The sequence below is a fragment of the Saccopteryx bilineata genome, chromosome 4 (genome assembly GCF_036850765.1).
Source record: "Saccopteryx bilineata isolate mSacBil1 chromosome 4, mSacBil1_pri_phased_curated, whole genome shotgun sequence".
NCBI classification, from domain to species: Eukaryota; Metazoa; Chordata; class Mammalia; order Chiroptera; family Emballonuridae; genus Saccopteryx; species Saccopteryx bilineata.
In genome coordinates this window covers 222,872,689-222,884,721 of record NC_089493.1, presented here as the reverse complement: position 1 = coordinate 222,884,721, position 12,033 = coordinate 222,872,689, and the positions used below count along the sequence as shown (strand labels likewise).

At 32.0% G+C, this 12,033-nt stretch overlaps 1 protein-coding gene across 8 annotated transcripts in view; it reads left to right on the top strand.

Moving 5' to 3' along the window:
- MCTP1 (multiple C2 and transmembrane domain containing 1) overlaps window positions 1-12,033 on the top strand; it is a 580,456-nt gene that overhangs the window by 330,131 nt on the left and 238,292 nt on the right. For 4 of the 8 annotated variants that reach the window (XM_066273826.1, XM_066273824.1, XM_066273830.1 and 1 more), the window contains 2 exons: window positions 6,088-6,147; window positions 11,849-11,926. The exons of 3 other annotated variants lie outside the window; for them this stretch is intronic. In XM_066273826.1, coding sequence (XP_066129923.1) covers window positions 6,088-6,147; window positions 11,849-11,926 — 138 coding nt within the window. The remainder of the gene's footprint in view (window positions 1-6,087; window positions 6,148-11,848; window positions 11,927-12,033) is intronic. One more of the 8 variants, XM_066273825.1, reaches the window with a different exon arrangement.

Below are 12,033 nucleotides of genomic sequence, written 5' to 3'. Positions count from 1 at the left end.
TTAGTGACCAAAAGATAATTTAGTTCACAAAAAGGTAAAAAATGCAAAACATTTCAGGAAAGTAGCTCAATATTTCACACTTAGTGTTCACTATATTTTTTAAGTAACTGAAATAAAGTTTCAAGAAGTCTTAAAAATTTTTTATGCTGTTCATATTTGTATTATAATTTTTTTCTGTGTAATTGTACTTCAAAATTAGTACTACATTAAAAGTATATATATTTAAAAATTCATGCAAGTTTGGTTTCCTCATTCGGTGTCTATATTATGATATATCTAATAAAAACTTGTAATCCATTAATATGTAGCAATATTCTCTCTTCCAGATGTAATTAATCTGTAATGCTAAAGCAGGATATTCTGTAGTATTTAGTATTAATTAGTGAAAATGATTTTACTGTAGTATAAAAAATAACAATTATTTAAATTTTTAATTAATATATATTTAATTTTAATGATAAATTAAGTAAACACATAAATTTTTTCCTTTAGTCAACAAAATAATTAAAAATCAATAATAAACATCTAATCTCCACTATTTTATACATAAATTTTATGGAGTTTTTATTTATTATAAATAATCCATGTGTACATTCAAACTGGTACATTTTTCTAGCTTGATACAGACTACCTGTGCCAAACTCTGCACTCATTGAGGTACTTGGCAGATTTTTAGTGTATATGGTAATATGGCTTTTGGGTTTTTAGCTTAAGGGAGTTCCAATTTCATAAAATGTAATGGTGATATAAAATGCTGAGTAAAGGGAAATCCATTCACTCCATTTTATTTTCCTGTGAGACTAAGCTGAACACTTGATAATTCATTCAAATTGTCACCATCCTTTAAAACATTCTCCATGTTTGTCCATATTAGTGTTACAAGAGCAGAATATTAAATTCAAATTCCAAGGAAAGTTTGAAATTTCAGTTACCACCAGTCTGCCATCTTTCACATACACTGAAACTGCTCCCACAATTCTTTTCACCAAAGAATAAAGGAGAAAGGATGGGTGTTCAAGTTCAGTAGTTATTTCTTATCCGTAGTTTCGCTTTCCATGGTTTCACTTACCCATAGTCAGTCATGGTTGAAAAGCATGAAACGGATCATTCCAGAAATAAACAATTCATAAGTTTTAAATTGTGTGTCATTCTTAGTAGTGTGATAAAACCTTGAACTGTCCTACTCCATCCAGCCCCAGACGTGAATCACTGCTTTTCCCAGAGTGTCCGTGCTTTTATACTTCCCCTCCTGTTAGTCACTTAGTAGCCACCTTGTTTATCAGATCAGCTATTGCAGAGGTAGAGAGAGAGAGAGAGAGAGAGAGAGAAACTACATTCACATAGCTTTTATTACAGAATGTTATTATAATTGTTCTCTTTTATTATCAGTTATTGTTGTTAATCTCTTACTTGCCTAATTTACAAAATAATATTTATGAGAGGTCTGTGTGCATGGGATATATGTGATGTTACTGTTTTGTGGGATGTATCTCCTTTCTAGTAATCTCCATGTTCTCTAAAGATGCTTGTGTGAGTTAAGATTTATTCCTCTTGTTTTTGGAAAGAGGATATAATTTATTTGTATTACATTTGCATACAGGTATTTTATTCTTTATATAACTATGATCAAAGTCAAAGCTGAACTTTTCATACAAATAGGTCATTATCTTCTTTGGAATCCTGATTTATAGAATGAAGTCTTTTGCTTTTCTAAAATCAAGGCTATGATATGCAGTTTATCTTTGAGCACCAGTAGCAAATATAAAATCTGAGAATTATAAACTTTGTGACAAAGATTTACAGATAGATAATGTTGTTAGATATTCTCTCTAGTGTGAAGCTTTTTTTTTTCATTTCTTTGTATTTTTTTCAGAAGTGATATAACCATAGAGAGGAAAAAAGCTACATTGACATTGTTATGTTTTTTAATTAATTTATTTTTTACTAGTTTTAGAAAGAGAGGAAGGGAGGGAGAAAGAGAAACATTTACTTGTTACTTCACTTATTCATGCATTCATTTGTTGACTCTTATATGTATCCTGACTGGGGATCAAACCTACAATTGTGGCATATTGGGACAATGCTCTAACAAACTGAGCTACCTGGCCAGGTGACATTATTATGTTTTTAATATGCAAATCTCCCCTGTACAAGTGAATCAGCTCATGGAATGCCCCATTATTTAAATATCTGCTTGTTATTTTCATCATTTTGCCAATAATAGATTATTTTAATGGAAATCTTATTATTTGTGGTACTCACATAACATGGGATTGTACTTACTATTGAAGATAAATGACTAGCCAACTTGATGGCAAGGAAATTGTAATTTCTATTGAGGACAGACATGTATTATTTGGAGTAAATATGTTACCATCCAATAATGAGAAAGAAAAAGGTAGACCTAAACTTACATCTGAAAAGCAAGAATGTATAAAATATGTGCTATGTTTAAATGGTGTGTTAACCCGTAAATAATTGTGAATTTCATAATATCTCTTCTGGGGATGGTAACATTCTTTGAAACACTCTTTCTACTTTTCTATCAGCACATTTTCCATCATGTATATTTTTAATTCTCCTCCACATTCAGTTGTTATAGAAAAATTGTTATTTTTAAAAGAAAGGAATCTGATGTCTCCCTAAACTTGGGCAACTGGGTAATTACCCTGGTCAAAGAGTTTTACTTATGTGACGATATGCATTTAGCAGAGCAATGGTAATACTTTCAGTTAGTGTAATATTTTATTCTTTAGAATCTTATTCATCATCTATTCGAAGGTTAAATTATTGAACAAGAAAATTTCTTGAGCTTAGAAGAGAAGATATATATGTATTTTGTAGATAAATTTTGTGGGGTCAAACAAAAAAAATGGAAGAAAATAATAAAAATAATTGCCTCTATCAGACAGTAAGCAGAAATTATTTAACACTGCATTGTGTATTTGTGTTCTGTGTATATGTGTGTTTACATAGAAGGTTGAGTTTATTAGTAGATGTGGTAGTAATAAACTTAGGTGCTTTCAATAAATCACTTTACTTGTATGAGAAATAATCACTGTGATAATATATACACGTGTTACAATTCGTATTTTCAAAAATAACAGGTTAGAATTGTTTTAAAAAGAGTTCATCCTTTGAAAATATAATATAGACTGATATCTTATTAGCATATATTGTTATTTAATGGCTTATTTTTTTAAGGAATATATCTTTTTATTAAGCTTGTGTTATTATCACAGCATAATTTTAATGAACTATAAAACACTTTATTCACTGGTTCAATGAAGCAATTTTTAATAAGACTTGGCAAGAATATTGTTAATTTAAACTAGAGAGCACTTTCAGTCCCGTAAATCTGTGAGGCATAGTTAAGCCTGACACCTTAGATGACAAATTAAGAATGCATTAGTAAAAAACCTCTAAGTGCTTTAATTTAAGAAATGGCAGAGAAACAAATTAACACATTTTTAAGTATCTCACACAGTCATAGTAAAAAAAAAAAAAAGTCATTATTTAACAATTATCAGGTCCTTTCTACAAAGATTTCATTTCCTGATAATTCATAGGTGGTTCTTTTAAAGCTGCAAAAAATACAAACTTTCTTGGCCACTGACCCTCTAGCCTGTGAGAACCAGAATAGCTTTTCTTTGCTGCCTCATATTGTTATGCGTATATATTTGAAAGAAATGAGATGCTTACATGTTTTTCAAGAAAATAGAAAATTCTTTTTAAAATCTTTGCCGCTGTTTATACTCCCAAATATATGTTATTTATATATGCTATAAACCTTATAATTAGGGCTTCCGAGATTCCAAAATGCAGCAAATAGCATGAATATTTCTATTATAAAAGACTGTGTTTTTACTTCAATTTACTAAACTTCTAAAATTAAAAAAAAAAGATCATTAAAATTTCTCCTCCCTCACCCCAAATTTATCAATCTCATTTTGCTCTTTGCATATTGGTCACGTAATTAGGTCATTCCCTCTTTATTCACTTTGTTCACCTGAGGAAGAATGGTAAGTGTGGAGTTAGTGCAATTTCAATATTAGTCACCTTAGTGCTGCTAATGTTTAAATGAATTTACAATACTTTTTAAAATTGAATTTATTGGGGTCACATTGGTTCACAAAACCATACAGGTTTCAGTGTACCACTCAATAAAATATCATCTGTACTCTGCATTGTGTACCCATCACTCCAAGCAAAGTCTCTGTCCCCATTTCTTACCCCTCCCCTTTGCTTACCTCACCTAGCCCACAGACCCTTTCCCTGTGGCTATCACCACACTTGTCTGTGTCTGTATCATGTGTCATGTATATATGTTTTCTGGCTAATCTCTTCGCCTTCTTACCACAATATGTTTAAATGCTCAATAGTTGTCTTATTTGTTGTAACTATCTTAATCTAGAGCCAATCCTTTCACATCTATTTAAGTTGCCTTAAAACATTTTACGTTAAGCTAAAACATACTGTTAGTTGTACAGCTTGTGTTATTGATTCTAGGGAAATTATTTGTATAAGGAGACATCAAGCAATAATTTCTTTAATATGATTCTTGAAAATTTTACCTCATGTTGCTAAACATACTGCTTAAAAAAGAACTGGGAATCAAAGTAAGAAAATAATTAGCAATAGAAAAGAAAAACGTGTCTTTTCTAAAAATTTGATTAAAGTGTTTGAGTTTATAGCATCAAAAAAGTCTGTAGTTATTCTCTCTAAGGTTTACACCCCAATGTCCAAATGTAAGTGTATTCTTTAAAGATTTTTTTGTCCTAAGTGTGACATTGAGAACCAGAACTGTAAATGTAAATGAATTTCAACTCTGTAGTGATGATCTTAAACTCAAGACCTTTTCATTATAACCTCTGACATTAGTCATGCTACCTGACCAAATCCTACCCAGGTAATTTGGGGAAATATAATTAATTTCTTTAAGAAATATTATTGATTTCATATAAAAAGTACAGGTAGATTGCATAGATGATCTCTGATGTAATTCTTTTAAACAAATTATTCAAATTCCTGCATACCCTAAAGTACTTTAGTTAAATTAAACTCATTATTTTCTGATATGAGTTTTGGTAACACATTTGGAAGGAATATGTATTCTCAACCAAATGAAATTCTAAGTCACTAATAGTCAATCAACAAATATTTGTTGAGCATCTACTATAACTTAGGCAACATTTGAGGGGCTGGACCACTACATCTTAGTTGCTAATACAAAATCATGAAATAATCAAATAACTTGCAGAACTGCTTCCTCTTTATCACGATGTCAAAGGCTGACCCTTTCCCATTATTGCATCGGTTTCCCTTAGTATTATCATAACTGACGCCAGAAACAGCATGCAAAACCTTCAAGTTTGAAGGACGCATGCAAAGTAAGTTTTCTGTTTAAAAGTAAGTAACTATATTTTTGATTTTCTAAAGTCAAATTAGTTTCACATTATAAAATCTGAGGGTTCAGTAATAAAATTTCCAATATAAATTTGTTGCTTTGTTTACAGACCAATAGCCACCTTTCTTAATGTTCATTTCTTTTAAAAATTATTTTTGGAAAGCTCGAGTTAACTAAGTCACTTATATATATTATATATCATAAAACTAGGAAGATTTTAGTTAGGAATTAAACTAAATTTGACTAGGTGTGTGTTTATAAGTAAGATTTCTGCTATTATTCTTTTAAAATACTCTGAATGTCTGTGGTATTATTTTATTTTGTTAAAAGGAAAAGACATTATCTGGGTTATTTCAAATTCTTAAATACATTTAAACAATTCTTTCTAAAATAAAGTGTTAGACTTTCAGATATCTTAATCAACAATTGAGAATTAAGAGGTAAGTAGACTCTTTTAAAAATTATAGAAATAATCTTCTCTACCCTTTCTACTATTGATATCAGATATGAATAACCAAAAAGCTGTAATTTACTCAATGAAAAAAAATTGAGAGTTTATAAAGACCCAAAGTGTCTTTAGGATATGTAAGTTTTGAATTTTTTTTTGGTTTGATTTTGCTGGGCTAATAAAGTATTCTCAAAAACACCTCAAATTTAGCTAAATATTTGTTTGTTTTTAGGAACTCTCAAAAAATGAAGTGGTTGGAACTTATTTCTCTGTGAAGTCTTTCTTTTGGAGGGTAATGTCTGAATCCTTTTTATTAATAATCTTGATTTTTGGTTCTGAATAGTAATCTTGAAAGTTAAATATAAATTAAGAAATTTACTTTTTACAATAGACTCTCAGATATATTCATTCACCTTTTTATTAATTTTGATTTTAAGTCATTAGATGACTAAATCTTCATTTATAAAATTTAAGAACTTCATATATTTAATATATTGCTTTTAAGTCATTTCCTTGTGAGACAAAGTTTATCCCAAACTGTTAGCAGCTTAGAGGCCCACAGATGTTACAGGAATATGAAGGTGTTGTCCAGAGAGTCCATTTAGGTTCTTAACCCTTCCTTTAAAACTTGCTCCATCTGCTTGAGAAAATTTTTCTTCTATTACAGTGATCTTATACTATATACATAATAGATAATAAAGTGTTCTTTCTTTGAAAAAATCTTAGGAGTTAGAAAACAGCAATTCGGCTTTTGATTTAAATAAGGAAAAAGAATTTCACAGAGAATTTGTTTTAAATGCCATTGCAATTTAATGTTATTTACTCTTTCATGACTTAAACATAATGAGCTCTGTTAGCCTTTTATCATCTGCTATAATTCTGCATTATGCACAGCTTGATTTATTACTAATGCACTTACTACTTTGCTTTCAAGAGTTTCCCTCTTTGAAAACTTATACTTAGTACGTGATTACATTTGCAATAGATATCACAATAAAGATGCTACATTCATAAGAGTATGCCATTTTCTTTTTTCTTTTTTCTTTTTTTGACTCTTAAACTGCTCATGACTGAAAACTGCCTTTCTCCTTCAGATTTTAAGATTTTATTGCAGTGTCTTTTAAGCTGAGTGGCAGGTACTAGATTAAGTCATGCATTGATTTGACCAGTGAGCAAGTATAAAACACTTCTATTTATTCTGTCTGCCCTCCACACACAATTTTACTTTTGCAACCTTTTATTATTGTGAGCTTATTTTAATTACTATAGCCTCTTTATTTCCTTTCGGCCTACTGATGGCTGCTTTCACTGATGCTACTCTGTATCTTTGCTAAAATAATAATTCCTTTTAAACGTTCATTTTATTTATGAACACACAGAGTGACAGCTTTTGAATTGTCCTATTACCCTAAATAGGAAATGGATTTTTTCAAAAATGTGTCTGTTTTTTTAAGACCCACAAATATAGTGAATTTATATGGCATACTCATTTGCCAAGAGAGAAAAATTCATAGGTTCTGTGTTGAGTTTGTTCTACGTGCAGCCAATGTGCAGGCTGATCCTTGTCGATGAAGACTTGCCAGCAGGACCAGCTCCTTAACTAACTCTTTTTAAGGATTTCCCTTTCAAATGACTCTTTCATCATCCTCTCTCTACTTTGCTACTTCCAAATTAGTTTTCCACTTAGTATTTTCCAATTGGTTGTATTCGTCCTTAAGTATTCTTCATTAACCCTTCTCAATCCCTTGAACTGTCTTATTTTAGAATAATAAATATGCAGAATTAAAAGGTAGCTTTTTTTGTATCTTAGGTACAATGATCTAATGTATTTTTTTCTTAAAATATGTTGAGTGACAAATTGAATCATAAGACAGAATGTTTAGGGGTCATTTATTTTACCAATGAGGAAACGAAGGCCCAGAGAAGTACTAAGTCCATTGCCCTGAAGTAGCTAGATGATATGATCAGGAATAATATTTTTCTCTCTGGCTGTCATAGAAATAAATGCTTTGGTGAAGACTTAAAGCAGCAGAGTCCCTTTTTGGGTTAATGATGAATAGAGATGTCATATATAAATAGTGCTGCCTTTTGGTTTGTCTTTATTGACACCGTTTCAAATTCTTCTTGCATTAGGTGACCCTTCTCCACAGCTTCTGAAGCTGTTGATGGATGGATGTATTTGAGGGCTATGATTTAGCTTTGTTTGAGGTCCCATTTTACCAAATCAGTAACCGAGTCTGCTTTTGATGAATATGATCTTTTATATTCACATTCAAGTGTCATTCTGATAATGGACCTCACTGCTCTTTGCCCCAGCAATATTTGTATTCTGATGAACTTTTAGAAGAGATGTGTATGAAAGGAAGTTTATCATAGACATTTTCAGATATGCAAAAACCTAAATATCTCTTATGAGATCTTATATAAAGAGTGTGTGTGTGCCTTGTGAGTTAAACAGGATATTATTTGAAAGAAATGTTTATCAGCTTGTTTATAAGCACCAATACATGCATCCAGGAGATAGCAACTGTGTTACACTGAGTGAAACTGAAAGTTGGTGAGAATTTGCTCAATTAAGGTCAGTGCTTCATTTTCTTGAGAGCAGAATAATGGAAAGAAAGGACTGAAGTTATATAGCAATAGTCTAGTTTTCCAAAAGTATAGCATTTATAATTCACCAAAATACATTATTTTAGGACACAAAACATTAAGCAATAGATATGACAATTACTCTTTTTCTCATGAAACATAATAAAATTATATGAATCCAGTGGATTATACTAAGTCAGAATTTCATTAAAGACTTTTAACTATCAATTGAAGGACGGTAACAGTACAGGTTTTTCAAATATTTAGTACACTTAAGTTTTGTCCTAGTTATCTCATTGATTAGACATTTAGATTTTGATGACTAAGAGTTAATGGAACAAACTCTCTTAGGAGAACATTGTAGTAAATTAAAGATAAATTTTAATATTGTTTAAATGGAGAAGGTTGGGCTATGCCAGGACACATAATATAAGGAAATGGAGAAAAGAGTTATAATATGAAATAGGCAAAAAGGATGCATAGACCACAAACGAATGGAGTTACAGCAGAGCCCCGCCTAATGATAGGGTCAAACAAAGGGTGGGTGAAGGAAGACCCCGCAGACCAAGAAAAGATGCATTAGCTTGAGAAAACAAGAATGTAATCCTCTGCTGAAGTGCTGATATTCTGAACAATTCAACTGTGTATGACATACACCAGAAAAAGTTCAGCAATTATTTCTATCTTTAGGGATGAAAATAAGACCCTGAGAAAATAACTTGTGACTTTTAATTAAAAGTCTCACAAAAATCTTTTAAGTCAAACCCAGAACTCATTATTTTCCCCCTGTGTTATTGGTGAAAACTCATAAATTACCTTAGCAAACCAACATGATTACAACATAAATGATTATTTTTTTTATTACTATATCTTTTAAGCAAATTTAGTGAAAGATAAAGAACTTTTGTTTGGCCCCAATTAAGTTTAAGGAAAGTAGTTAAAATTTGAAGTAAACATAAATACCTTCCTGACAACATACATTGTATCAAAAAGCAATAGAAATAGGAAAGAAAGTTTAAGGATAGGAACCAGGAGAATTTCTCTAAGGATTACAGGTCAGTGAATCATCATCTAAGAAAAAAGGGATCGAAGCTTTATTATTAGAGGAGACATTTCAAACGAGGTTGCACAAAAGCGCTGGGAGGGATTTCTGCCAAGGCAATCATGCTCTGAGAGGATGATGATCACAGAGCAAATCTACTTGTTAAACTTCATCATCCAGGTGCGATTCACGGGAATAAACTCTGCAGGAAAAGGAAAAGATAGATCATGTCTGTGCCTGGGATTGAGCTAATAATTGCTCCACACTCCAGGCTTTGCAGCACAAAACAGTCATTCTAGGCTGTCATTATCTTTTCTTTGTAGTGTCTCAGTGAATCATTTAATTAAATAAAAGCATGTTCACCCCTGTGCTAAAAATAGAGAAAAGGGCTTTCTCCACACACAGCTATTGTAAAGACACCAGCAATGTCTTTCATTTCAGATTCAGAGAGTCTGGGTCTCATTTGGAAGGATTAGGTTGTATACAGTAATAAAATCCAGAATAACAAAAGCTAAGGATTATTTGCACATATCAGGAGATTAGTATGGTTGAGTGTTCCTTTAGCCTCATGCTAAGTCTAAATAAAATGTTTTTTTTTTTAGTTTTGATCTGCTTTTTAAGAAGGATCTAGAATAATAGAATATCTCTTGTTACTAGTGATTCAGTTTTTCAATAAATGAAATTAATAAACTTCATTAACTAGAATTGGAATATAGCCATTCTCAATTTTTATGTAAGATTCTACTTCACCACTTTATGAATAGACATTAGGCTATAATTTCTTATGGAGTACAGTTAATGCTCAAATGCTTTACTGAACAATGTATGCTAGTGTTTATTACCACCTGCTGACTTTTACTTTCTCTGAACTCCTGATTAGCCTTTCTCAATAATCATTACCCAAGAACATATTTTATTCTAAATGTTAAGTCAAAACATTTCAGCAAATTCTGTACAAATTAACTTCTTTCTTTTATATTATGAACTTCTTATGCTATGTCCAAAAAATAAGATACAGTGGAAAAATCATCAGTTAGGTATTAGCAACCGCAGATTCAAAGTTCAGCCTAGTCAAGCTATAGCCCAGGAGTCCCCAAACTACGGCCCGCGGGCTGTGTGCGGCCCCCTGAGGCCATTTATCCAGCCCCCGCCGCACTTCCGGAAGGGGCACCTCTTTCATTGGTGGTCAGTGAGAGGAGCATAGTTCCCATTGAAATACTGGTCAGTTTGTTGATTTAAATTTACTTGTTTTTTATTTTAAATATTGTATTTGTTCCCTTTTTGTTTTTTTACTTTAAAATAAGATATGTGCAGTGTGCATAGGGATTTGTTCATAGTTTTTTTTATAGTCCGGCCCTCCAACAGTCTGAGGGACAGTGAACTGGCCCCCTGTATAAAAAGTTTGGGGACCCCTGCTCTAGCCATTTGGCTTTGAATAGGGGTATTTATCCTCTCTGCACCTCAGTTTTTTTACCTTAAAAATACTTGTCATGAAAAGTAGTGGAGTATGAAAACTGCAGCACATAATAGCTGCTCAATACATGTTTGTTTCTCTATCTGATCTACTCTGCCTTTCAGACTGGCCTAATCTAATCCTCTCTGCTGCTGTTAAAGCTGATGACTCTCGCTCACCATACTATTGTCTGGGATGCTCTAGAAGTCATGTAATATAAACTTTTAACTCCATCACAATTTCCAACCAGTATTTCTTGTTCAGCTGTATCTTTATCTCTTGCTGCTCTTGTTTGTAGCAGTAGAGGGACTTCTGGGTTGCTTTATAGTATCAAAGACAACAAAGGCAAGTATGATGTAGGGCAAAACTCCTCTGTCACTTTAGAGATATCTCTTTAATCATCACAATATGTTAATACGTAGGATGCAGTTAATGATGTTATAGTTATTTTCTATTCATGTAACATTTATTCTTTTGGAGCCTTATCCCTTTTTTGACATTGGAAACAAAAAATATTATTGAGAACACTGTCCAAAAAGTTTTGAAGCAGCAGACTTGGAAAAATAGTTCTTTCATGATTTCTCTTTTCATATTTCTTTTCCTGCTACATCTGTTAGCGAAAACCAGAAACCTCTCAAGTAGGATCCATCACCATATAATCTCTGTCCTTTATTTTCTTGACCACTGCATCATTATGCTACTAAAGAAAATAGAGGCTGTGAGCTACATTGTTGCATTGACATTTATCTTCTTTGTGCTAGGAGACATTTTCTGACAGTGATTTAAGAAGCTATTACATATTTTTTCAAATAATGTTTTTTGAAGAGTATGCTAAACTCTGATTGGAATGAGCTGTTGATAGTTGCACAGAGCTTTCTCGTACAGTTCTGACCGTACATTTCCGTCCAGACGTGCAGCAGGCCTGCTTTTCCTGTCCTGGGCTTCTGCAGAGCAGAGCTTCAGAGTGCTTATTACCAAAATGCACAAGTAAGTTCAACCATTCTGTTTGTTTATTTTTTTCTGAGCTTGCATGAGCTGTGGGTTCTCATGGCTGACTTACTTTTCTGGAAACCCATTTCCTATCCTAAACCCTT